Here is a 26,152-nt window from a genome sequence, read left to right on the forward strand (position 1 = left end):
TCTCCTGCCTTTTCCCTGTAACCTTAGGTGCTCTTACTAATCAAGAATCTATCAACCTCTGCTTTAAGTATATCCAATCACTTGGCCTCCATAGCCATCACTGGCAATGAATTCCACAAATTCACCACCCTCTGGCTGCAGAAACTCCTCATCTGTTCTAATGGACGTCCCTCTATTCTGAGGCTGTGCCCTCTAATGCGAAACACCCACACTATAGGAAACATCCTTCTACATCCACTATATCTAGGCCTGAGGGGTGCAAGTGGCTACACTTCAGATCCAGTTATAAGCTACAATCTAATCAAGGAGCTTAGATGACTGCTGGAAAAGAAGCATGCCTACCTGGGAGTGATTAGAGGTGGCCTATCAATGTATCATATCTCAACACAAAATAATCTGCAGATGCTGGGGTCAAAGCAACACTCACAACACGCTGGAGGAACTCAGCAGGTCGGCAGCCTCCGTGGAAGCGATGAGTCGACGTTTCGGGCCAGAACCCTTCATCCTGACGGATGCTGCCCGACCTGCTGAGTTCCTCCAGCATGTTGTGAGTGTTGCAATGTATCATATCTATTTTGCTGTTACAATGCAACAAAGTTAATATAAAATTAAAGACCTCAACTGGGCATATAGACTCAATGCTTACTCTCCTTTTACCCCAAAGAATTACAGACTATGAAGATCACATCAATGACTTTAAGCAGCATCATTTTTTAAATTTGCTACCGTTGGTTCTTAATGAACTCCCAGTATGGTAGCATATAGGCTAGTACAAAAATTTACAATGTCAGTGATCACTGATTGGGGTTCAATTCCTATTTGTAAGAAGTTTGGACATTCTCCCTGTGATCCCATCAATTTCCTCCCACATTCCAAAGCCATACCAGTTAGGGTTAGTGAGCTGAGCTGTGGGTAAGCTATGTTGGCACTGGAAGGGTGATGATATTTGTGACTGCCCTCAGCAATCTTTGGACTGTGTTGGTTGTTGACACAAGCAGCATATTTCTGTTTCAATATACATGTAACAAATAAAGCTCACCTCAAAATTAATCTTCGGGTGTAAGAATGTTCAACCATAATGGGCTTACACAACTTGTACATTTACAGCTATCATTACTCAGAAACTATACCATTATTAAAATACAATTATCTTGTACTGACTTCCAGACTTGATGGGACTGGTTTTGAAGTTTTTAGGCAACAGGACACAGATGTCACTGTCAAAGCCAACATTTAGTGTCCATCTCTATAGTTCTATCCTGCAATGAAATTGGAAGTTTTCAAGCTCACTATTACCAAGAGAGCAGTGGCGTACAACTAAATCAGCAGGGAGAAAAACGCTGATAATCAGAAACTGAGAGACAGTCAGGCAAACACTGATATCCAGATATTCTAAGAAGCCCTCACTGCTATCACTCCAACTGCATTTAGACAGTCGATTCTTGGCAAAATTCAATGCTTCCTGGGAAGCACCGACTAAACCTGTGTGCAGATTTAATCCTTCCATTCAAGTTTCAAATTTCTAAGTACATATATGTCACCATATACAACCTCAATATTAGTTTTCTTGCAGGCCTCATTGTAAATCCAAGAAACATAATAGAATCAATGGATGACCACACCCAACAGGAAGAACAAACAACCCATAGGCAAAAGACAACAAACTGCACGTACAAAAGAAAAAAGAGCAATAAATATTGAGAACATGAAATGAAAAGTCCTTGACAGTGAGTCCATTAGGTGGTGGCAACAGTTCAGTGATGGGTGAGTGAAGTTATCACCGCCGGTGTTATCAACAATCAAATATAGCATTGGAACTGCGCTTGGCCTCACAGTCATAATCCCAGATCAGTGGCTTTCAGGTCTGGCAACCAAGAAAGATATAAGATGTCCAATTATGATCTCCAGAATGCCAGCTCACAGGTGAAGTAGCAATTCCAGACCAAACTTGAGTCACTGGGGGATGCTAGACAGCTGTGGCAGGATTTGAATACCTCTTACAACGTGAAACTAACTGACATTGGTGACATCAAGGCTTCACTCACAGATGAGCACAATGCCTTCTATGCTCACTTTGACGGTCAAAACATGGAGGAAACTTCACGAACTCCCACAGCCCCTGATGACCCTTTGATTTCAGTCTCTGGAGCTGGTGCGAGTGCATCCTTCAGGAGGGTGAATCTATGGAAAGCAGATGGCCCAGACTGGGTACCTGGCTGAGTACTGAAGACCTGTGCTGATCCCCAATATCTTTAAACTCACGCTTGAGCAGTCTGAGGTGCAAGCAAACCTGTTTCAAGCAAACTTCAATTATACTGGTGCCCAAGTGGATCATGGTAACGTGTCTCAATGTCTATCGTCCAGAAGCACTTACACCAACTGTGATGAAGTGCTTTGAGAAGTGGTGATGAAACACATCAACTCCTTCCTGAGAAGCAACTTGGGACCACTCCAATTTGCCTACCGGCACAACATGTCAATGGCAGATGCCATCTCTTTGGCCCTTCACTCAACCCTGGAGCATCTGGACAGCAAAGATGGATCCATCAGGATACTCTATACAGCTCAGCATCCAATACCATCATCCCCTAAAAACTAATCGATAAGCTTCAAGACATTGGCCTCAAAACCTCCTTTTGCAATTGAATGCTCGAATGACTCACTTGCAGATCCCAGTAAGTTTGGATTGGCAACAACATCTGCTCCACAATCGCGATCAGTATAGGTGCGCCACAAGGCTGTGTGCTTAGCTCCCTCCTCTAATCGCTTTTCTCATTCACTTCAATAATGAAGAGTGGTTCCAAAGAAGCTGAGTAAACTACTGGTAATTAAAAGGAGCTGAGTATAAACCAGCATCTGCAGACTTTCTCTTGTTTGTGAGCAAAAAGTGCTTTTCTCCCCCTACACATTTTTCCATTGCTTCATGTTTCATATGCATATTTTGTTTAAAAAAAACTTATGATAGTTAATTTTCTATTATCAAGGTTCAAAGTTCAAAGTAAATTTATTATCAAAGTGTAGTCACGCGCAAACATGCTACTAAAGAAACACGCAGACGCAGAGAGAGCTGAGCTCAGAATGCCCTTACTGATTCAAAATCGCGAGCTTAAATCTCCCCTCCCACGGGCCCCGGCGACCCACCGACTCTCGGGTGCACTAGGAGGGCTGCCTTTGCCAGCACCTCCTGGGCCTGCTCGAACACCTCCGTGGACTCCGTGTCCCGTGCCACTTCTTTGGCCTTGTTGGCCATCAGGCTGAACAAGGGTCTCATGATGCGTGCCGCCGCCGGCACGAACCGATGATAAAAGTTGACCATCCCTACAAACTCCTGCAGGCCCTTGACCATGCTGGGCTTGGGGAACTGGCAGATGGCCTGGACCTTATCCAGTAGGGGAACTGCGCCATCTCGGTTAACTTTGTGGCCCAAGAAGTCGACCTCCGTCAGCCCAAACTGGAACTTTGCCAGATTGATTGCCAGTCTGTGTTCGCTCAGGCGTTGGCAGAGCTGGCGCAAATGTGCCACGTGCTCTTGGTGCGAACTGCTGACCACCAGGATATCGTCCAAGTAAATGAAAACAAAATCCAGGCCACGTCCCACCAAGTCCATGAGCCTTTGGAAAGTTTGGGCTGCATTCTTGAGACTGAAGGGCATCCTCAGGAATTCGAACAAGCCGAACTGGGTGATGAGTGTTGTCTTGGGCACATCGTCGGGGTGCACTGGGATCTGATGGTATCCCCTGACCAGGTCGATTTTCGAGCAGATGGTTGCTCCGTGCAGGTTCGCCGTGAAGTCCTGGATGTGGGGTACCGGGTATCTGTTGGCGGTTGTGGCATCGTTGAGCCTTCTGTAGTCTCTGCAGGGCCTCCAGCCTCCTGCGGACTTGGGCACTATGTGCAGCGGGGATGCCCACGGGCTGTCTGAGCAGCGTACGATTTCCATCTCTCCCATCTTACTGAACTTCTGCTTGGCGAGGTAGAGCTTGTCGGGTGGGAGCCTGCGAGCTCGGGCGTGCAGCGGCAGTCCTTGCGTGGGGATGTGGTGCTGCACGCCGAGCTTAGGGTCGGCCGTGGAGAACTGCGGGGTGACTATGGAGGGGAATTCCGCCAACACCCTGGCGAATTCGTTACCCGAAAGTGTCACAGATTTCAGGTGGAGGGCCGGTAGCTTGGCTTCTCCGAGCTGGAAAATCTGGATCATCTCGGCGTGGACCAAACGCCGGCCTTTTAGGTCGACCAGGAGGCAATTGGCTCGTAGGAAATCTGCCCCTAGTAGGGGCTGTGACAACGCTGCCAACGTGAAAGTCCAAGTGAAGTGGCTGGATCCAAAATGCAGTGAGATAGTTCGCGGGCCATACGTCTGAATACTGGTGCCATTTGCAGTGGTGAGTTCGGGACCTGGGACCGTGTTACAAGTGTCCAAGTTCGGGGGGGTGGGGGGGGGGGGAGTACGCTGACTTCGGCCACGGTGTCTACCAGGAAGCACCACCCGGAGTGTCGGTCCCAGAGGTACAGGAGGCTATCTCGATGGCCAGCCGTCGTAGCCATTGGCAACAGCTGGCCCCGGCGTTTCCCGGAAAAGCACACGGTGGACGGCAGCGCCGCGCGCCTGAGCCCCATCTTTGGTGATAGAAACACCATTGCTCCGAACTTTTGTCTTTTTCCCGTGGGTCTCGACGGCTTCGGTTGTGGGGCCTGGGCTTTGGGGCACACAATCATGGCTAGGCCGATGGAGGCTGCTCCACGTTGCTTGCTCTGCCAAATGACATCTGCTTTAGCTGTGACCCTGCGTGGGTTGCTGAAATCCTCACTCGCGAGGAGGAGGCGAATGTCCTCTGGCATTTGCTCAAGGAACAACTGTTCAAATAGAAGGCATGGCTTATGACCATTCATGAGCGCCAGCATATCATTCATGAGCTTGGATGGCGTGCGGTCGCCCAGGCCGTCCATGTGTAGGAGCCGCGTGGCCAGTTCGCAGCGGCAGAGACTGAAGGTACGGATCAGAAGCGCCTTAAGCTTCGTGTACCCGTCCTCCGTTGGTGGCTGGCGTAGGAAGTCGATGATCCGGCCTGCCGTCTCCTGGTCGAGTGTGCTGACCACGTAGTAGTATCGCGTGGCATCGGCTGTAATGACTCTGATATTGAACTGGGCCTCAGCCTGCTCGAACCAAACGTGGGGCTGAGTGGCCCAGAAGGTCGGGAGCTTCAGAGAGACCGCGCTGTGCGAGTTGCTCGAACTCATGGCTGGTCGCTGAGTCCCCAGCTCCAGAAGCCGTCTGGAACGTCGGGGTTACCAATGTAGTCGCGCGCAAACGCGCTACTAAAGAAACACACGGAGGCAGAGAGAGATGAACTCAGAATGCCTTTAGTGATTCAAAATCGCACGCTTAAATCTCCCTCCCATGGGCCCCTGCGACCTGTGGGGTGGACATGATGTCAGACTATCCCCGGAAGGTCCGCCCCAAGCGGGTAGTTCCAAACGCGCTATCGCGTGTTTGCCTGTGGCTCCCGATGGCGGTTCGAGTCCCGCGTGTGCAGGCCGCCACAGAAGTACATATATGTCACCATATACAATTATGAGATTCATTTTATTGCAGGCATACTCAATAACTCCATAATAGAATCAATGAAAGACTGCACCAACTTGGGCATTTAACCAGTGTGCAAATACAGAAGTAAATAATAACAATGATAAGTAAGTAATAAATATCAAGAAATTGAGGTGAACTGTCATAGATTGTGTGAACATTTCAATGATAGGGCAAGTGAAATGAGGTGAAGTTATCCCCTCTGGTCCAAGAGCCTGACATTGAGGGATAATAACTGTTCATGAACCTGGTGCTATGAGTCTATAGGCTCCAGTACCTTCTTCCTGATGATATCAGCAAGAGGAGTGTATGACCTGGGTGGTGGGGGTCCCTGATGATGAATGCTGCTTTCCTGAGAAAGTGCTCTGTGTACATGTGCTCAGTGGTAGGGAGGGCTTTACCCACGATGAATTCAGTCATATCCACTACTTTCTGAAGGATTTTCCATTCAAGGGCATCGGTGTTTCCATACCAGGCTGTGATGCAACCAGTCAATATTCTTTCCACCACACACCTACAGAAGTTTGTCAAAGTTTTAGATGTTATGCCAATTCTTCGCAAACTCCTAAGGAAGTACAGGCGCTGCTTCTTTGCAATTTCTTTGTAATTGCACTTGTGTGCTGGGCCCAGGACGTGTCCTGTGAAATGATAACACCGAAGAATTTAAAGTCGCTGACCCTCTCCACCTCTGACCCTCCAATGAGGACTGGCTCATGGACCTCTGGTTTCCTCCTCCTGAAGTCAATAATCAGCCAAATAACACGCACACAATGCTGGAGGAACTCAGCAGGTCAGGCAGCATCAATGGAGAAGAGTAAACAGTTGATGTTTTAGGCCAAGACCCTTTGTCAGAACAAGAGGAAATTGATGAAAAGTCAGATCAAGAAGGTGGGGGGAGGGGAGGAAGAAATACAAGGTAGTAGGTGATAGGCAAAACCAGGAGGGGAGAGGGGTGAAGAAAAGAGCTGGGAAGTTGATTGGTGAAAGATGAAGGGCCCGAGAAGGGGGAATCTGTTAGGAGAGGACAGAAGGACATGGAAGAAAGGGAAGAGGGAGGAACATCAGAGGGAAGTGATGGGCTGATAAGGAGATAAGGTGAGAGGGAAATGGGAATGGTGGGGTGGGGGTCACATTACCAGAAGTTCAAGAAATCGATGTCCATACCATCAGGCTGCAGACTACCGAGACGGAATACAAGGTGTTGCTCCTCCAACCCGAATGTGGCCTCATCGTGTCAGTAGAGGAGGCCATGGACTGACATGTCAGAATGGGAATGGGAAGTGGAATTAAAATGGGTGAACACTGGAAATCCTGCTTTTTCTGGCAGATGGAGCATAGGTGCTCGGTGAAGCAGATTCCCAATCTACGTCGGGTCTCACCAATATATAGGCCACACTGGAAGCACTGCATACAGATGACCCCAACAAATTCACAGGTGAAGAGTCACCTCACCTGGAAGAACTGTTTAAGGCCCTGAATGGTAGTGAGGGAGGAAGCATAGGGGAGGGTATAGCACTTGTTCTGCCTGCAAAGACAAGTGCCAAAAGAGAGATCAGTGGGGAGGGACGAATGAGCAAGCGAGTCATGTAGGGAGCAATCCAATCCCTGTGTAAAGCAGAAAGTGGGAGAGGGGAGGAAAGATGTGCTTGGTGGTAGGACTGCTTCGCAAAGCACCCACGTTCCATCTGCCAGAAAGAGTGGGATCTCCCAGTGGCCACCCATTTTCATTCCACTTCCCATTTCCATTCCAACATGTCAGTCCATGGCCTCCCCTACTGCAGCAATGAGGTCACACTCAGGTTGGAGGAGCAACACCTTATATTCTGTCTGGGCAGCCTCACACTGATAGCATGAACATCGATTTCTTGAACTCCCGGGAATGGCCACTCCCCACCCCCCCCCCATCTCACCATTCCCCATTCCCACTTCCCTCTCGCCTTATCTCCTTACCTGCCCATCCCCCTTCCCTTTCTTCCATGGCCTTCTGTCCTCTCCCATCAGAGTTCCCCTTCTACAGCCCTTTATCTCTTTCACCAATCAACTTACCTGCTCTTTACTTTATCCCTCCCCGACTTCTGGTTTCACCTATCACCTACTTCCTCTCCCCCACACCCCCCCCCCACGTTTTTAATCTGACCTCACCTTTTTTCTCCAGTTCTGATGAAAGGTCTCAACCCAAAATGTCAACTGTTCACACTTTCCATAGATGCTGCCAGGCCTGCTGAGTTCCTCCAGAATTTTGTGTGTTGCTTAGATTTCCAGAATCTGCAGATTTTTTTCTGGTTTGTAATCAGTCAAATACATGCTTTTAATTAAATATACATTACGACTAAATATATATATACTTCTTGCTCTAATGAATACTTATGAGTGCCAGAGATGTTCATAGAAACTTAAATTTCTTTGATAGGCAATGGTGTGACGTATTTTCCAATATGTTTGTCTTGCACGAACAGAACTTGCCAATCAGAATCCCCAAGACAAGCTGGATGGGATAATCCTATGGGCCACATACTGAGAGTAGCAGGACAGTTTTTCTATTAATCATTCCAGTGAGGGCTAGCTGCTATCTGCCAACAGACAACAATAGGAACAATCCAATGGGCCATACATTGAAAGCATCCAAGAAAGTACCACCAACAAACAGCAACACAAGGAATCCAAGAGTACACTGGATTATCTGATCTACCTCACACAAGAGTCAAGGGAACAGGAGACAATGATTTGAGGTTTGCATATCCCTATCAACTATGACCGTACCATAGAGTGCATATGTAGATATGACCATACTGTAGAGGACGACAGCACAGAAACAGACCCTTCATCCCATCTACTCCATGCTGAACTGTTATTCTGTCTAGTGCTATCAACCTGTATCTGGACCACAGTCCTCCATATCCCTCCCATCCATGTACTTAACCAAACTTCTCTTAAGTGTTGCAATTGAACCCGGAATAATCACTTCCACTGACAGCTCATTCCACTTTTGCACCAGCCTCTGCAGAAGTTGCTCCTCGGGTTCCCCTTAAATATTTCACCATTCAACCTTAACTTGTAACCTATAGTTCTAGTCTTACCCAAGCTCAGTGTAAAAGAAAAACCTGCTTGCATTTACCCTACTTATACCCCTCGTAATTTTGTATACCTCTATCAAATCTCCCCTCATTCCCCTACACTCCAGGGAATAAAGTCCCAACCTATTCAACCTTTCCCTATAACTCGGGCCCTCAAGTGTCAGCAAACATCCTTGTAAGTTTTCTCTGTACTCTTTTGATCTTATTGATATTACCAGCAATGCTTTCAAAAAATATTTTGAATCCCTCGATAAGAGAAGCATGTATACAAAAACAGACCTCTAAATGTGGTACTGAAAAAGTATGCAACTGGATAGATCATGCAGAACTGCACAAAGAACACATAACAACATCTCTTCTTTATACAGAAGAAAATGAAGTCAGCCAAACAGTTTCAGCTCAGAGCTTTTCCCATCTGAACACAAACTAAAACTCACTAATGGACAAGTGACCTTGGTTTATCCACATTCATGATTAATGCAAGATGGAGCTGCTGCTATCCTTTAAAGTCAAAAGGGACAACTGATCAAAGTTAGACTAATTCACAATAACTTTGATGCAAAGTTCTTTCTGTATTTGATAACAATGCATATTGATTTTTTTGGTAAATCCATTTTATGTGACTGTGCATTGTTTACATAAAATATAGGAATGCAAAAGGGCATTGATATGAGATTGTAGGTAATCTGCATCTTAAATCCATCCATAAACCTTGGCTCCTTTATCCTTCTGTACCATATCCAGCAATAAGCTAACGTTTTCAAGACTTCAAATTAATAATTAAACTAGCATTAACACAAGAGATTCTACAGATGCTGGAAATCTTCAGCAATACACACTGCTGGAGGAACTCAGCAAGTCAGGTAGCATCTATGTTTCGGGCTGAGACCCTTCACCAGGCTGGAAAGGAAGGGGGCAGAAGTCAGAATAAGGTGTTTGATGGAGGGAATGGAGTACAAGCTGGCACATCTGCCCTCACCCCCATTGTCCTAATCCCATTACAGGGATAGGGTTCCCCGTGTTCTTGTACCACCTCATGAGCCTCATTAACATAATTCTTTGCATCTTCTGCCACCTTCAATGTATCCTATCACCAGGCACATCTTTTCCTCCAACCCGTCCCCCACTCTCCACTTTCTGTAGAGAGCACTTTCTATGTGACTTCTTTGTCTACTCATCTCTCTTAACCGATCTCCCTCCTGGCACTTACCCTTACAAGCAGCACAAATGATACACCTGCCCTGACACCTCCTCTATCACAACCATTCAGGGCCCCAAACAGTTCTTCCAGCTGAGGCGACACTTCCCGAGAGTTTTTTGGGGTCATCTGCGTACCACGATGAGCCCTCTCTCAGGTTGGAGAAGCAATACCTTTTATTCCACCTGGGAAGTCTCCAACCTGATGGCATGAACAGCATGGAGTTCTTTAACTTCCAGTAATTACTCCTCCCTTCCCCTTCTGTCCTTTACCAATTCCCTTCTTCTCCTCACCTGCCAATCACCTCCCTCCACCTTCCCTTTCTTTAATAGTCCACTGTCCTCTCCTAATAGATTCCTTCTTCTTCAGCCCTTCAGCTTTTCTGCTTATCATATTCTAGCCTCTCACATCAACTCCCCCATCCTCAACTCAGCCACCTTCCTGCTCACCTGGTCTCATTTATCACTTGTCAGCTTGTCCTTTTTCCTTTCCAGTCCTGATGAAGGGTCTTGCCCAAAACGTTGAATGTTTATTCCCCTCAATAGATGCTGCCTGACCTACTGAGTTTCTCCAGCATTTTGTGTTGCTCTGGATTTCCACCATCTGAAGAATCTCTTGTAATTAAATCTAACTACCTTTCCCTGATATCCAATGAGATTACTATTGCTGAGTTTATTTTAGAAAGCTGGAGGGAGTCATATTTTTCTCTACTGCAAACAGGACATGCGCCACATATCTGATTACAAGGAGTTGAGAGAGCTCAATGAGATGCAAATTATTGCATGATTCATGCATTTTATTATATACTCATGCCTCAGTGCCGGTATGACTCAATGTACTGCTGCAAAATGCAAGGAGGTTAACCAATTTTGCTAAAAAAGTGCTTAAGACTACACCCCTGACGTGCAATTAGCAGGGAAAATAAAAGGCTGCAGATATAGTGATAGCCAAGTATACAAACATGGGTTTGCAAAAGTTAATTGTTTGGTTCTCATATTTCTATATAATACAGAATGTGGCCATTCAGACCATTGAGTCTCTGCAAGTTCTTACACCCAACCCATTCCCCCACTTTTATTTCCCTGTAACTTATTCTCTTATCCAGTCCATTACTTCCCCTTAACTTCTTACCACCCTCACACACTACAGGCAATTTACAGTAGCCAATTAACCTCACAATGAGCATTTTCTGAGGGGTATGTGGTGAAAGCAGAGCAGCTGGGGAAATCCTCATGGTCACGGGGAAAACATCGAAATGAAGACAGGATTAAACCTGGGCTGCCGCAGCTGTGTCACTGTACTGTCCTTGTCGGTCTCCACTGACAATTAAAGAGGTTACATTAGTCACAGAACGAGTCACCAAGATAAATGAACTTACATGTCCAAACAGGGGACTTCACTAACATAACAGCAGTGTATTCCCTCAATCTTGTAATGACGGACATTCAGACAGGTGATTCATTTCTAAAGAGCCTCATTAGGAAGTCAGAAACACAAATTCACAAAGAGAGATCAGGGACCTAATGAACCCATTTCAGATCAAACTGCACTCATTTCTCTATTAATCCTCTTAGCCATCAGCTTCTTTTTTAATCTGATTCTCTGCAATAAAATAAAGGATTTTTTTAATATACAACAAACTGTTAAATGCTCGTGGAGGAAAGTTAAGCAGAGTAGATAAACCCCTTCACAAACAGAAGATCCTCTTGTCATTTCATTTTGCATTCTGGATGACTTATAGTCATGAAATCTTCTCATTGACCACTGAATTTAGGTGGAGGTCAAACTCTTAAAACAGGGTACAAATCCACACAAAATAGGAATGTGGTATTCACTATGTTCAGCCTATATTAGTTTGTGAGGGGGGGGGGAAAAGAGCAACTTTTGGTGAGGGAGAGGTCTGCTACGAGTCCCAACCTGCTACAAATTAGCAGGCAATTTGCATCAGTTCAGCATTTGCCTTGGAAATACAAGAAAAATCTAAAACTTTGCCGTGATACTCAGTACTAAGATAAGTTTCACGAAATTGCTAGATTTACGTTGATAATACAAATTAATCTTGCTGCAGCCATTTAGTGCTGGTAATTCTAAATTGATGCAAACACGAGGAAATTTGCAGATGCTGGAAATTCAAGCAACACACACAAAATGCTGGTGGAACGCAGCAGGCCAGGCAGCATCTATAGGAAGAGGTACAGTCGACGTTTCAGGCCGAGACCCTTCGTCAGGAATAACTGAAAGAAGAGATAGTAAGAGATTTGAAAGTGGGAGGGGGAGGGAGAGATCCAAAATGATAGGAGAAGACAGGAGGGAGAGGGTTGAAGCTAAGAGCTGGAAAGTTGATTGGCAAAAGCAGTGGTCCCCAACCACCGGGCCGCAAAGCATGTGCTACCGGGCCGCAAGGAAACGATATGAGTCAGCTGCACCTTTCCTCATTCCCTGTCGCGCACTGTTGAACTTGAACATAGGGTTGACAACTGTCCTGTATATGCCGGGACACTCCGTATATTGGGCTAAACTGGTTTGTCCCATACGGGACCACCCTTGTCCCGTATTTCCCCCGCTAAGGTAGAGCGTTCCTATGAAACCTTTTGTGCCGAAATGGCGTAAAGCGAAGAAGCAATTACCATTAATTTATATGGGAAAAATTTTTGAGCATTCCCAGACCCAAAAAATAACCTACCAAATCATACCAAATAACACATAAAACCTAAAATAACACTAACATATTGTAAAAGCAGGAATGATATGATAAATACACAGCGTATATAAAGTAGAAATATTGTATGTGCAGTGTATTCGGAAAGATTAAGCCAAAACTGATTTGTGGGAAAAAAAATCGGCACGTATGTGCATGCGTACGTCACATATGCGTGCACATGTACCCGTGCAAGGCTTCATGGTCATGGTAGTCTTTCTCAGGGTAAGCACAAGTGTCCTGTATTTGACTGCTACTTTTGTCCCTTATTTGGGAGTGAGAAATTTGGCAACCCTAACTGTAAAAGACATGTTAAGGTAGGTTTAACAACCCTGCTTGAACACCAAACCCCCTCGCGCCCCCCCCCCCACCCCCGGGTCAGCCTGTCCGCAAGAATATTGTCAATATTAAACCGGTCCGCGGTGTAAAAAAGGTTGGGGACCCCTGGGCAAAAGGGATACAAGGCTGGAGAAGGGAGGGGATCATGGGATGGGAGGCCGAGGGAGAAAGAAATGGGGAGGGGAGCACCAGAGGAAAATGGAGAGCAGTCAAGGAGTCATTGTGAGAGGGACAGAGAGCGAGAGCGAGAGCGAGAGAGAGAGAGAGAGAGAGAGAGAGAGAGAAGGAAAAGGAAAAATAAATAAACAGACAAAAATAACTGGATAAAAATGAATGAATGAAGGAATAAATAAATAAAGGATGGGGTAAGAAGGAGAGGAGGGGCATTGACGGAAGTTAGAGAAGTCAATGTTCATGCCATCAGGTAAGTCGACTGTACTTCTTCCTACAGATGAATTCTAAATTGACCTTGTTAATAATGTGATTTATTGTCCTGATGTAACACTAAACCTTGGAGGCCCAGAAAAGGACCAATGAATGTACAGTCTCAATTGAGCTGGCAGTGAATTGTTCTTGCACGATTTTTAAAACTCTTTAATCTGTCTTAGCATTATCTTTGTGTCAGTCTTACAATTCATAATGCCGATGGTATCAGATGAAAAGTGGTGTAAAATTGCTACAAGGCTGAGAAATACAAAATCAGAGGTTTTCTTTTCAGGAAAATTTTGGAATTCTGTACAAGACTAATTTGAAATATGACATGCTACATGCAGTAGGCTTGAAGGAAGATAATGATTTGGACCTATGATTCCCAAAGCTCAGCATCCTTGAGTTTGCCTTGAACCAATTGCGTGATTAGTCAAAAACAGTTTAATCACCGTATTACGTGACTACCTTGTTGCTAGAAGGTAAAGCAGACAGAACTGATCTCTTTGCTGTTCTTGAAGGACAAGGCTGGTAGTTTTTCATTTGGTTGGTCAATAACATTTTACAGATTTCCCTCCTATTCATTCAACTTCTCAAAGCCTAGTACAACTCCCAAACGCAGCTCAATCACAATATCTTCATCTGTTTGTTCATTCAAACAATTCTCGTCTCCTTCCCCACTTTTTAATCTATTCTCTTTATTCCTGTTTATATTCAATCTGACTTTATTTTACATTATTTCATTTTCTGTTGTTTGCTGTATTCTGTTTATTACAATTTTATTTTGTTAATCGAGAAGACAGATCACCAGTTTTAACACTCAGAAGATCTGAACAGTGATAATGACATTACAGGTGTAAAGTAATATGCAAGCAATATGCTGAGGAACTTGATGGTTGAGGTATAAAATTTTATTCATATTTGCTATAGTAATTTCTGACTTCCTGTCAGCCTTTCATTTTCTATCTTCCATGTACTTCATCTAGCTACATTCTGTTAACTGTATTTTTTTAAACAAAGACATTTAACCTTTTGAAAGTTGCAACTTTAACAAAGGAAAATGGTGCGTGGCATATCCCATAAAGAGGAAGCACATACTGTGAAACTCCCTCCTACAAATCTTGGGACAATGTTCAAATCAACACTTTTTGAAGTTCCACACACAAAACGCTGGATGAACTTAGCAGGTCAAGCAGCAGCTATGGAGAAGAATAAGCAGTTGACATTTCGCGATGAGACCCTTCATTAGGGCAATCTGCAGTGTGATGAAGGGTCTCGGCCGGAAATGTTGACTGGTTATTCCTCTTCATAGATGCTGCCTGACCTGCTGAGTTCCTCCAGCATTTTCTGTGCGTTACTCTGGGTTTCCAGCATCCACAGAATCTCATGTTTATTTCTTGAAGTTTGGATGATACAAGTAAAAATGTTAACAGTCATTCTTCTCCCCTATTTCGTGACCTCACTTAATGATATTTCAGAAACTAAATTTTCCACTGTACTGTATTACCCCGCATGAAACACACCACCCAATCCATGTGCTTGATAATTGCTCTTCTCATTTTCATGGCTGTCATTGACTTGAAACAGGAACTGTTTTTTAAAATATCTGCACAAATCTTACCTGACCTGCACAATACAGCCAGGACTTTGTTTTTAAACTTAACTTGAACGTCTTAAAGCAGACTATTAAACTTGCACCCAATGCTCCATCTTTAGCATTAACTCTCTCCATCACCAATGCAGTAGCTACAATGTGCACCAGCAACAAGATGCACAGACCAATGTACCAGAAGTACTTCAACAACAGGTCCCAAAGTTATAACCAAGCCACCTTGAAAATCTGGAAGCACTGACGCTTCTGTAATTGTCAGGTTGAATCATTCCTAGCATAAATGTACTGTGAAAGTACAAAGGCTCAAGAGCAGTTTTCAGCCATCTTCAAGGCCAATTGCAGATAGGCCAAAAGATAATGTTTTCACCCAGTGAAGAACACATCCTAAGGAGTTGTTACACACTTCACTCACCTATTTATTCACCTCTTAGCTCCTGAGAACAATTTCATTAGAAGTGTGGAATGCAATGAAGTGCTCTACTTATCTGGAATTGTTTCAGTAATTCTCAAAAAGGTTGACCCCATCCAAAATACAGTGGTCTGCTTAACTAATGGCTCGTGTGCTACCTTAAACATCTATCTCCATCACCAATCATACATGATAGCTGCAATTCGTATATCTAAAAAAAATTACCACAGAGACTCATCTTCTATCACTAAAGAGGAATAGGGCAACATCACCTACAGGTTTTCTTTCAAATAACATGCTACAATCAGTGTCTACTTTATTAGGGACAGGAGTAGAACCCAGTGTGGTTTTCTGCTGCTGTAGCCAATCCACTTCAAAGTTCAATGTGTTGTGCATTCAGGGATGCTCTTCTGAACACCACATTTAATGCATGGTTATTTGAGTTACTGTCGCCTTCCTGTCAGCCTGAACCAGTCTGGCAGTTTTCCTCTGACCTCTCTCTTTAACAAGGCATTTTCACCCACAGAGTTGCCGCTCACTGGATGTTTCTTTTTTTAAACCATTCTCTGTAAACTGTAGACACTGTTGTACACGAAAGTCCCAGATCAGCAGTTCCTAAGATGCTCCAACCAACAATCATTCCATGGTCAAAGTCATATTGCATCACATTTCTTGCCCATTCTGATGTTTGGTCTGAACAACTGAACCTCTTGACCATTTATGCATTGAGATGCTGCCACATGATTGGCTGCTTAGATATTTGCATTAACAAGGTGTACAGGCATACCTAATAAAGTGGCCATTGTGTGCATATCCAATATGACTAATTAACATTAGACAGTGGAGAAATTATATTGAAAAATAAAGAATTCACGTAAAATTTGAACAAATACATTATGATTGTCTATTTGGAAATAGTGAAGGACTAAAGGCAAGAGCTAAAAAAAAAATGGTTTGTGGATTGAAAACAGAGGGCAGGAATAACTGGGTCATTAAGGGGCTTTAACAATTAATTGGGCCAGGAAATGAAAAGTGATATATCCAAGTATGCACTTGATAGAATGCAAGGTGGCAGAGAGGCTTCATTGGGTGAAGGGTATAGACTGGCAAGAACATAGCAAATGGAATATAACGTAAAAGAATGTGAACATAATGATGAAAAACAAAGTCAGAAAATTTTTACAAACACTTGAGGTTGCCAAGGATTAGGTGTTCAGATGTGCTTACTCAAAATACAAGAGAGTGAGAAGTTTCCAGGAAACAAGATGGACCTTTATCATTGATTCTGTTCAGTTGCTTGACTTCTTATGTTTCCAAGTTGTGCCAGATACAGGGATGAATCTGAACTAATTGTATTTGTTAATACTAGTTTTATTCATGTCAACACAGTAGCAGGACTAATTATGTTGCTGTCCACAGACTCTGTGACTTACATATTCTCCCTGCAACTACATCGGTTTCTTGCACATTCCCAAGGTGCAAGATGCTTATTTAATTGGCCACTATTAATGTGTAGGCAAGTGGTAGAAACTGGAGCCTTTGATGGGAATGTAGATAGAATTAAATGAGATTATTGTAAATGAGTATTTGGAGAGCAAAAGGGCCTGTGTTATGATATGCAACACTTTCAGCCAGCCACTCTTGTAATATTACAGTGAAATTAAAGATATGGATTGGTGAAAAATACTTATTGCTTATTTTGAACATTGCATACGATAAAATACAAAACATTCTTCAATCTAGACATATTATTTCTTTAAGTAATTTGCAAATTCTATTTGCAGCAATAGCATCAGCATGACTGAGACATCTTAAGATGGCAGCTGAACCATGGATTCATTGGGCTGCAAGTTAAATGAATCAGCTTTGCTCTGGAAACGTACTCTGCATTAAAGAAAGCTTAAAGCATAAGATCAAAATGATCTAAATATTGTGCCTCAACACGATGGTCTACTAAATCCTCCTCGCAAATATATTTAAAAACAGGATCTGGCCAAAACCAACAAGTGTTTAACTATCAACGTACTCACAAGACCCAAGAGAGTAATCCGAATTCAATTACTATAAATAACATTAGTTAGAAAACAAGCAGAGAGCCCCTGAGGGACAGGGAGCCGTGATGACAAGCTGCAGCCTCTTGCTGCAGAACAATTCATTAGGCAGAGCGTAACAGATGTGCCACGTGCTTACTGAAACCCATCAATTCTACTGGGGATTCATGTAATTATTTGAGTTTCGAGTGGCAGGCGCCACCAGTGGCACGGCAGCTGCACAGGCACTGGGGACCCTCGTGTTTTAATCAGCATCACTTAGACGGGCCCTCAGTGCACTTGACGCTAGCTTGATATGCAGTCAAGTGCAAATCCAAGCTGATAGCACAAGTAACTACCATCTAGATTGTTTTTTAAAGTGAGACCTGTAACAATTCACCAGTGCAATGTTCATACCCATCTGCCTATGAGAGTCTGGAACTGAGACTAATGAAAGACAGAGTAACTCACTGACTCGGATGGAATGCACTGAACTGACAGATTAATTTATACAAGGAGAAAATGCATCATGTACCAACCTAAGAAATGGTGGTTTCTCTCCTAATCAAGGCACTTTGGATGCCATTTTCTATCAATGCTGGATGAATGAGGCCTCTGCCAATGCTGCTCTGTAAACTATCACAATGGGAATGGCTCACGGACTTCCTCCTTCGGATTGATTTCCTGTTGAAGGGTCTCTGTCTGAAACGTTGACTGTTTTCCTCTCCATGCTGAGTTTCTCCAACATTTGTTGTGTGAGTGTGTTGCTCTTTCAGATCTGTATGCCTTCATATGGATTCTGCAAGGCATGACCTCAATTTGGCACAATGGTGGTAGCTCTGTCAGGCATTCATATAACTATTGCAAAACCTTACTGCTCTTTCTAACTGTCCAACTAATAACAATTAAAACTTTACAATGTCTTTGAGAAATAATTAATGTGTAATTGTATTGAATTAACCATCACCAGGCTACCAGCCACCACACATCATTAGCTATATTGATCTCTCTATAGATTAGCAATAGGTAAGTTTGTTTTGTTTGCAGGATGTCTTCCTTTATCTCATTCTTAGATTTTGCCTTCAAAATGGGACGCTGGTAAAAGCTGTGACATGGGAAGGAGGGGGAGGGGTCAAGAAATTTGGAGGAAAGAAGTACCTTTGCAAATAAGTATGCTCACACGTGCATACATGACTACATTCATGTCTTGGTGGTTCTGAGCCAATAACATTTGGGTGTCATAGCAAACGACTACAAGGACTGTGTGTTTGCAGGAAGTGATGAATAATATAATTCCTTCCAAATTTTATGATCTGCAGCAATTGCATCACAATCTGGGGCTCATTACCGAGAAACAGTATTGTCAGCAGACATACAAGCTAAATGGAACATGGTATTGGAAAAGAGAAATTTGCATTCAATTCTTGACAATTCTGAATTGTTGCTCTTCCCTCAATACACAAAGGTGACAACTGACATTGCAGGAAGACAGTGTTCTGCCCACCAACTCACTGCTAACAGAAAATACATTCTATGAGAAGTAAAGGCATTTTCTAGACATGCAGTGTTAAATTTTAAATCTCTTCAGCCTTACCATCCTGTTCTAAATGCAAGAACTAAATGGCAGGCAAAAGGTCCTCAGGGTGAAATTCCAGCAGTCAATAACTGAATCAAAAAAGTCAGTGTGAATATGAAACAGGATTTTACATTTTGCACACTCATTGGCTATTTTACTAAAATAGTGACAGGAGAAATTTTACATACAAAAGATTTATGTTATGGATGAGGTCTCAAAGATAATTAGAGAAGAGATCAAGACCTGCCTTTTGAACACTATAAAGTCAGACAGAAAGCTTTGGGGCTGTTCTCATTATAAATGAGGAATGATTTAATAGAGGTGTATAAAATAATGAAAGGGTGGGACAGAGTAGAAGCAGAGGAGGTCCCGGGGATTAATAGCTCCAGAACATGAGGACACAGCATAATATTAAATACATGAGAGTAGCACAGAGATCAGGAGAAACTTTTCCTTTTATCATTGGGATTTAAACTTCTGTGAGATGTATCACTTATCAAGAATTATCATCAATTACGTTTTAATTAATTTTAAAACTTTATAACAATAGCTTCAATAGGTAGTTGCAGGAAAAGAGAAATAAAATGATTTAGTTACAGTGCAGCCACACAATATTGGAACTGAAAATTTTGTGAGGACAAATACCAACACAGATTGTTTGGACCCAATTGCAACTTCAGTGCAAGTGAAAGAGAACTATAGCACAGAAACAGGCCCTTCGGCCCATGCAGTCCATGCCAAACTATTATTCTGCCTAGTCCCATTGAGCTGCACTTGGGCCAAAGCCCTCCCATCCATGTACTTATCCAAACTTCTCTTAAATGTTGAAATCAAACCCCCATTCATCACTTCCACTGTCAACTCATTCCACACTCTCACCACCCTCTCAGTGAAGAAGTTCCCCTTCATGTTCCCCTTAAATACTTTACCTTTCACCCTTAATCCATGACATCTGGTTCTAGGCTCACCCAACCGCATTGGAAAAAACCTGCATATACAAATGTAATTATCCTATCAATACCCCTCAATTTTGTATACAGGTTTCCCCCGCTATCCGAAGGTAGAGCGTCCTATGAAACAGTTCGTAAGCCGGACTGTCATAAAGTGAATAAGTGATTACCATTTATTAATATGGGGAAAATTTTTGAGCGTTCCCAGACCCAAAAAATAACCTACAAAATCCTGCCAAATAACACATAAAACCTAAAATAACAGTAGCATATAGTAAAAGCAGGAATGATATGATAAATACACAGCCTATATAAAGTGTCTAGCTCAGCGAAAATCTCGCTGAAGCGCTCTCAGCAGAAAAACTCTCTCCAGTAACCTTAAAGCTATGAAGCTGTCAAATCACACCAAATAACACATAAAAATACACAGCCGATATAAAGTAGAAATAATGTATGTACAGTGTAGTATCACTTACCGGAATCGGGAAGACTTCAATAAATTGCAGTTTTGTCACAGTTAAACACTTGCTTATACGAATAACCATCTGACGCAATCGGCAATTGCCTCTGATCTGGGCCGACATTTATGTGCTGGGCGGCACATAAAGCTAATTAATTAGCTTGTTTATTTTGGCTCTTTTCTTAAGGATGTGCTGGGTGCATTCCGACTACTGCTGCACCCCTGCATACTTCACGGCAATGTATCAGTCCGCGGCCCAGAGGTTGGGGACCACTGCTTAAACTATGAAGCTGCCCTCGCCTCAGAAACTGATCAAATCACCCATGACTACCTTTAAATTCCACTTTAGCAACACTTTCATCACCATCGTCCAGTGCTTTCTGTTTCAGCTTATTAAAAAGACTGATTTCTCCTTAAGTATAAGAAAATTTAACAGAACACCACGCTTTGTACACCCATCAGTCCACTCAAGCAATAGACATTCCATTTTATCCATTATTGGATGCCGCTAAGAGAGACCACTTTGCTATGAGCAGAACCAACAGTAACATCCGCAGCTTTCAAAATTTTTTCTCTCTGCGTATAAATAGTGCGAATGGTGGACGCAGGCAAGTTCAACACGTGGACAATGTCCTTACTTCGTTCACCACGATCGAAACAATTAATTATGTCTAGTTTTACGCTAAGTGTAACACCCTTACGAGCTCTTTTAGGCTTTTCCGATACCTTAGAACTAATCTTGCTAACGGTTGCACAAAATAAAACAAGATAAAGTACGTGTTTAAGCAATGCCGGCTAGAATGCAGTTCCAGGGGGAGGGGCTTGGCTGTTCAGGCGTGCGTTGTATTTTTTCGTAACAGTGAAAACACCTTCTGTTAGCAAAAACAGGTAACTAATGTAGGTCTTTCATAACAACGAGGTGTCATAAAGCAAATGTTCAGAAAACGGGGGCCACATGTACCTCTATCAAATCTCCCTTCATTCTCCTACACTCTAGGGAATAAAGTCCTAATCTATTCAAATTTTCCATATAACTCAAGTCTTCAAAATCCTTGCAAATTTTCTTTGCATTCTTAATGTTATTGATAACTTTCCTGTAGGTATGTAGGTGACCAGAACTATATACAATTAGTGTTGTTAAAGTCAAGTCTGGTCAATTCATTTAAACAGGTAACTATTCTAAGGCCTATAGCTTTTCCAATCCCCACACCACCACCCCACACTTTAAAAAATCACATATTATTTAAATTCATTTTTTACTTGTCTGCAAAAGTTACACCACCCCTTCAATTATTTTCTCTTTCATGTTCAGTTAGAATAACAGTAACTGCTGAACAACTCTAGTAACTGTTGAATGGGAAGAATACTGTCAGAGACCAAATTTACTTTTTGTCATTAACCTAACGTAACGTGAAGTAACTTTCAACATGTACCATGAAACGTAACCAGAACTGATTTTTTTATATATTTATTAACTTTTTATTTATTTATTGCAAACAAAAAAACAAAAAAAAAGCACATCCATAAAAACCACAACCATAACAAAATCAAATTAAATATTGGGCAGTAAAAGGGAGAAAAATATAAAGGCAAAAGTAAACATACACAGCAGAGGTGCACCGCACCAAAACACCTCAGTCCTCACCCCGCAAGAAAGCCAATACAGGGCCCCATATCCTTTCAAAGATGTCCCCTCTGTCCTCATTACATAGTCTTAGTCTCTCCAAATGTAGAGTTTTTGCCGGTTCTCTCAGCCACAGATCGTACGTAGGCACAGTCCATTTTCCACATTTGCAGGATTAACTTCTTAGCAATCACCATTCCAAACAATACAGCCATTTTTTCATACATATTGGCTGAAGATAGGGAGTTTGTTGCTCCAAGCATGGTTATGAGCGGGTCTGGTTCCCACTTATATTGACACTCCGATTTGTGACAATCATTCCTTTTTGCCTGGCCTGAATGATACTGTTTTTTCTACCTGGCATCTGTAGTGTAGGTGACAATATATTAATGGAAACTTTGCCTCATTTGCACAGATACAAGCAGTTTACAATATCCCTGCATCTAGTTGTTTTTTTTTAAGATATTTACAAATTCGAGATTATGTTAGGGAAATATATACCTAACTTCGAAGTTTTAGACAAACACGAGTCCCTGGAGACAATAAATAAATTTGAACTTGTTACTCATAGTGTGGTATCCTATTTTTATCAGATCCTACATAATGGAGCTCTGGTGAATTCTGCAGATTTTAAACAGGCATGGGTAGGTGAATTGGGTATAGAACTGACAGAGGACGTCTGGGATGAGTGTTTAAAGAGTATACATGATTGTTCGGTCAACGTCAGACACAGACTTATACAGTTTAAAACAATACATAGACTCCATTATTCCAAAGAAAAGTTGCAGTTTCTACCCTGATGTTTCACCAGTTTGTAATCGATATAAATCTGTGAACAATAACTTGTCACGTGCATTCTGGTCATGTTATAAGCTTTATGTATACTAGAAAAGCATTTTTCACTGTTTCTATAACCAGAACTGATTTTTAAAATATGATAATATAATTAAAAGCAGCTAGTCTCAGAGGAGAGAATGATAGTTCTTACATTTGAAAACCACAGTATTTGCATGTACTTTATACTGCTTACTCTGAGGTTCCAATAGTTAGTGGAGAGACAACTGGCAAGTTTATATGAAGAATTCTGGTATAGATGTACAACAAAAATTAGCCTTAATTATATTTGTCTATCCTGGGTAAAGAATCTGTAGCCCTCCAATACATAATTGATTATAACCCCAGCATGGAATGTCACAAAAGATCAATTAATAATAGAGGAAATATCTTGCTAAAAATTAAACATATACTTCGAAAGACGTTAGCAGAATACATAGGAGGAAACTCCTCTCTTTGGAAGGACAGCTGATAACCACAGAATACTGAAGGCAATTGGCAAAAGAAAAATTTTTTTTCAGCAGCAGGTTTATGATTTGGAATGCATTGCACAAAAGATTAATGGAAGTTGATTCATTAGCAAGTTTCAATATAGAGTTGGTAAATACTTGAAAAAGGAAAAACACTAAATCTATGGGGAAAGAGCTGTGAGGTGGAACCAATTAGAGAGCTCATTCATAAAGCTATACAAAGTACGGAGCCCTCTCACTCATCCATATCCAGGGCACATTAAATATTAAATATTACAACAAAAAATAAATATAAAGTATTTTGCTGATCCCTTGAATATGAAGAATAACAGACATTCATATTTATTTTTAAAATTTCTTTTACAGATAAATCCACTCTTAAAGTTAAAATGCACAATACACGATCAAATCTCTGCCTAAAATCCTTAAGATATAGACTATAAAATATAGGAACAGAATTACGCTATTTTGCCCATCACATCTGCATCGCAAAACCCTTCTAATTAGAAAGCTTATTCGTAAAGCTACACAAGTACTGAGCCCTCTCACTCATCTATACCCAGGGAACATTAAATGTCAAATACTACAACAAAAATTACATACAAAATGTTTGTTGATCCTTTGAATACTTGGAATAACAACTGAAATATATATTTATTTTAAAATTTTCTTTTCCAGGTGAATCCACTTTTAAAGTTAAAATTAATTTTGATGGTAGTGCAGAGTGCATGATCAAATATCTGATTAAAAACCCTTCGAGTTCGGCATTTTTTTTAAAAATAATGTCCTTAATTTTTTTTTCTCCTTGTTATTACGAATCAGTGGCCAGTAAAAAGAGACCCATGTTCCTTTGGTGGACAATGAATAAAATCACACATTTTACTACAGAGTATTATACTGACAGTTGTGAATAATCTACAGTATATAATTTACCTTATTCATAGGCACTTTTGCCTAAAGGACGTTCAGCACATTGGGCCACCTCAACCCATTTCCTAATTCATACCAACCTACAAATTTAATCTTATCCTTTGGAGTTATTTTTTGATCTACTGAATAAGGTTATAAAATTGGCCGGTTAGAGAAATTAACATACATATTGAGTAGTAGACCAGCATCTTCACTGACACCAAGAATTAATACAGATACCAGTGGAAAGCTGGGAAGCAGCCCTTTGAGTGATGGGGGATTAGCCAAATAAATGTTCAAGAGCTCTGGAAAAGATTAAATGCTCCTCTTGTTGTTTATCTTGTCCTGTCCTAAAGCATTCCACTTACATTAATTGCATTAAAGATCCTTCGATAACAAAAAGAAAAAAAAACAAATACATTGCTGGTGCTAGAAATCTAAAATAAAACAGAAGATAGTGGAAAATCTCAGTAGGCTTGGCTTTTATTTCAAGGTTTTCATTCTTTATTAAACAGGTTGCATTTATAAAGCACCATTAACACAGTAAAATGCCTCAAAGGAACATTACCAAAGTAAGTATGATTCAAGTTACACAAGGAGAACACAGATGATTTAAAATTACATCAAAGTAAGGATTAAGGAGGACAGTACCAGGAAATTTACAGAAGGAATTTTAAAGTTTCAGATCTAGGCAGCTGAAGACTGAGCTGTCAAGAGTAGAGTGATGAAATTTGAGAATGTGCAGAAGGCCACAAGGCACAATTTAAGGTGCACAAATGGACAGCTGCAGAAGGTTACATAGAGTGAGGAAAGGGGAGGCACTAAGGATTTTAAAAACTAGGATAAGAATTTGTAGAGTTGGTGGATATTACTTAGAACTTCACAGGCCTTTATCAAGATATATATCTATAGTAGGTAATACAGGTTTCCCCCACCATCCGAAGGTAGAGTGTTCCTATGAAACAGTTCGTAAGCCGAAATGTTGTAAAGCGAAGAAGCAATTACCATTTATTTATATGGGAAAATTTTGTGAGCGTTCGCAGACCCAAAAATAACCTACCAAATCATGCCAAATAACACATAAAACCTAAAGTAACAGTAACATATAGTAAAAGCAGGAATGATGTGATAAATACACAGCCTATATAAAGTAGAAATACTTTTCCACAATCATTACTGAACTGTTCTCCATAGCGAAAATCTCACGCAAGCGCCGTTGGCAGAAAATCTCACGCAAGCGCTGTTGGCAAGAACGCTCTCTCCAGTAACCTTTAAGCTATGAAGCTGCCAAATCATACCAAATAACACCTAAAAATACACAGCCTATATGAAGTAGAAATAATGTATGTACAGTGTAGTATCACTTACCGGAATCGGGACAGCGCCGAGCAGACTGATGATGGTGTGTTAGACTGAGTCGTCGCAGGCTGGGTGGTGCAGTGGCCCCCACCCTCCGGGCCACCAACCAATACCGATCTGCGAAGCATGCAGGGGTTCAGCGGTAGCCAGGAGGTACACAGAACATCTTTAAGAAAAAAGCCAAAACAAACATGCTAATTAATTAGGTGCCGCCCGTAATTGTCGGCCCAGATCAGTTTCTCTGCTGTCTCGTTGTCTCTGATCTGGGCTGACAATTACGTGTCGGCGGCACCTAATTAATTAGCAGGTTTATTTCGGCTTTCTTCTTAAAGATGTGCTGTTTGCCTCCCGGCTAACTTTGCATTCTACGCGAATCAGTATCTGTCCGTGGCCTGGGGGTTGGGGTGGTGGGACACTGGGGTGTCATCTCGTCATCTGTTTCCATTAGAGCAGCAGCTCATCTTCTCCTATCTCTGCCCGCCTCGATGTCGAAGGTCGAGGTTCGTCGTCTGCTGCGGCTGATGTGGAAGGCTTGCTTGACTGCTGAGCCTCGCACATTTTTCTATCACACAGTTCTTTAATAAGGACTCAAACCATCCT

The 26,152-nt window shown here is 42.1% G+C and overlaps 1 protein-coding gene across 4 annotated transcripts in view; it reads right to left on the reverse strand.

Moving 5' to 3' along the window:
• Nucleotides 1–26,152, reverse strand: part of lin52 (lin-52 DREAM MuvB core complex component) — an 89,650-nt gene that overhangs the window by 28,913 nt on the left and 34,585 nt on the right. Inside the window, exon 6 of one of the 4 annotated variants that reach the window (XM_063044250.1) lies at nucleotides 19,876–19,934. The exons of 2 other annotated variants lie outside the window; for them this stretch is intronic. In XM_063044250.1, coding sequence (XP_062900320.1) covers nucleotides 19,885–19,934 — 50 coding nt within the window. In that variant the 3' untranslated portion in view covers nucleotides 19,876–19,884. Of the gene's footprint in view, nucleotides 1–19,875; nucleotides 19,935–25,393; nucleotides 25,719–26,152 lie in introns of those variants that run through there. One more of the 4 variants, XM_063044231.1, reaches the window with a different exon arrangement.

Source organism: Mobula hypostoma, chromosome 1 (assembly GCF_963921235.1).
Source record: "Mobula hypostoma chromosome 1, sMobHyp1.1, whole genome shotgun sequence".
Classification (NCBI taxonomy): Eukaryota; Metazoa; Chordata; class Chondrichthyes; order Myliobatiformes; family Myliobatidae; genus Mobula; species Mobula hypostoma.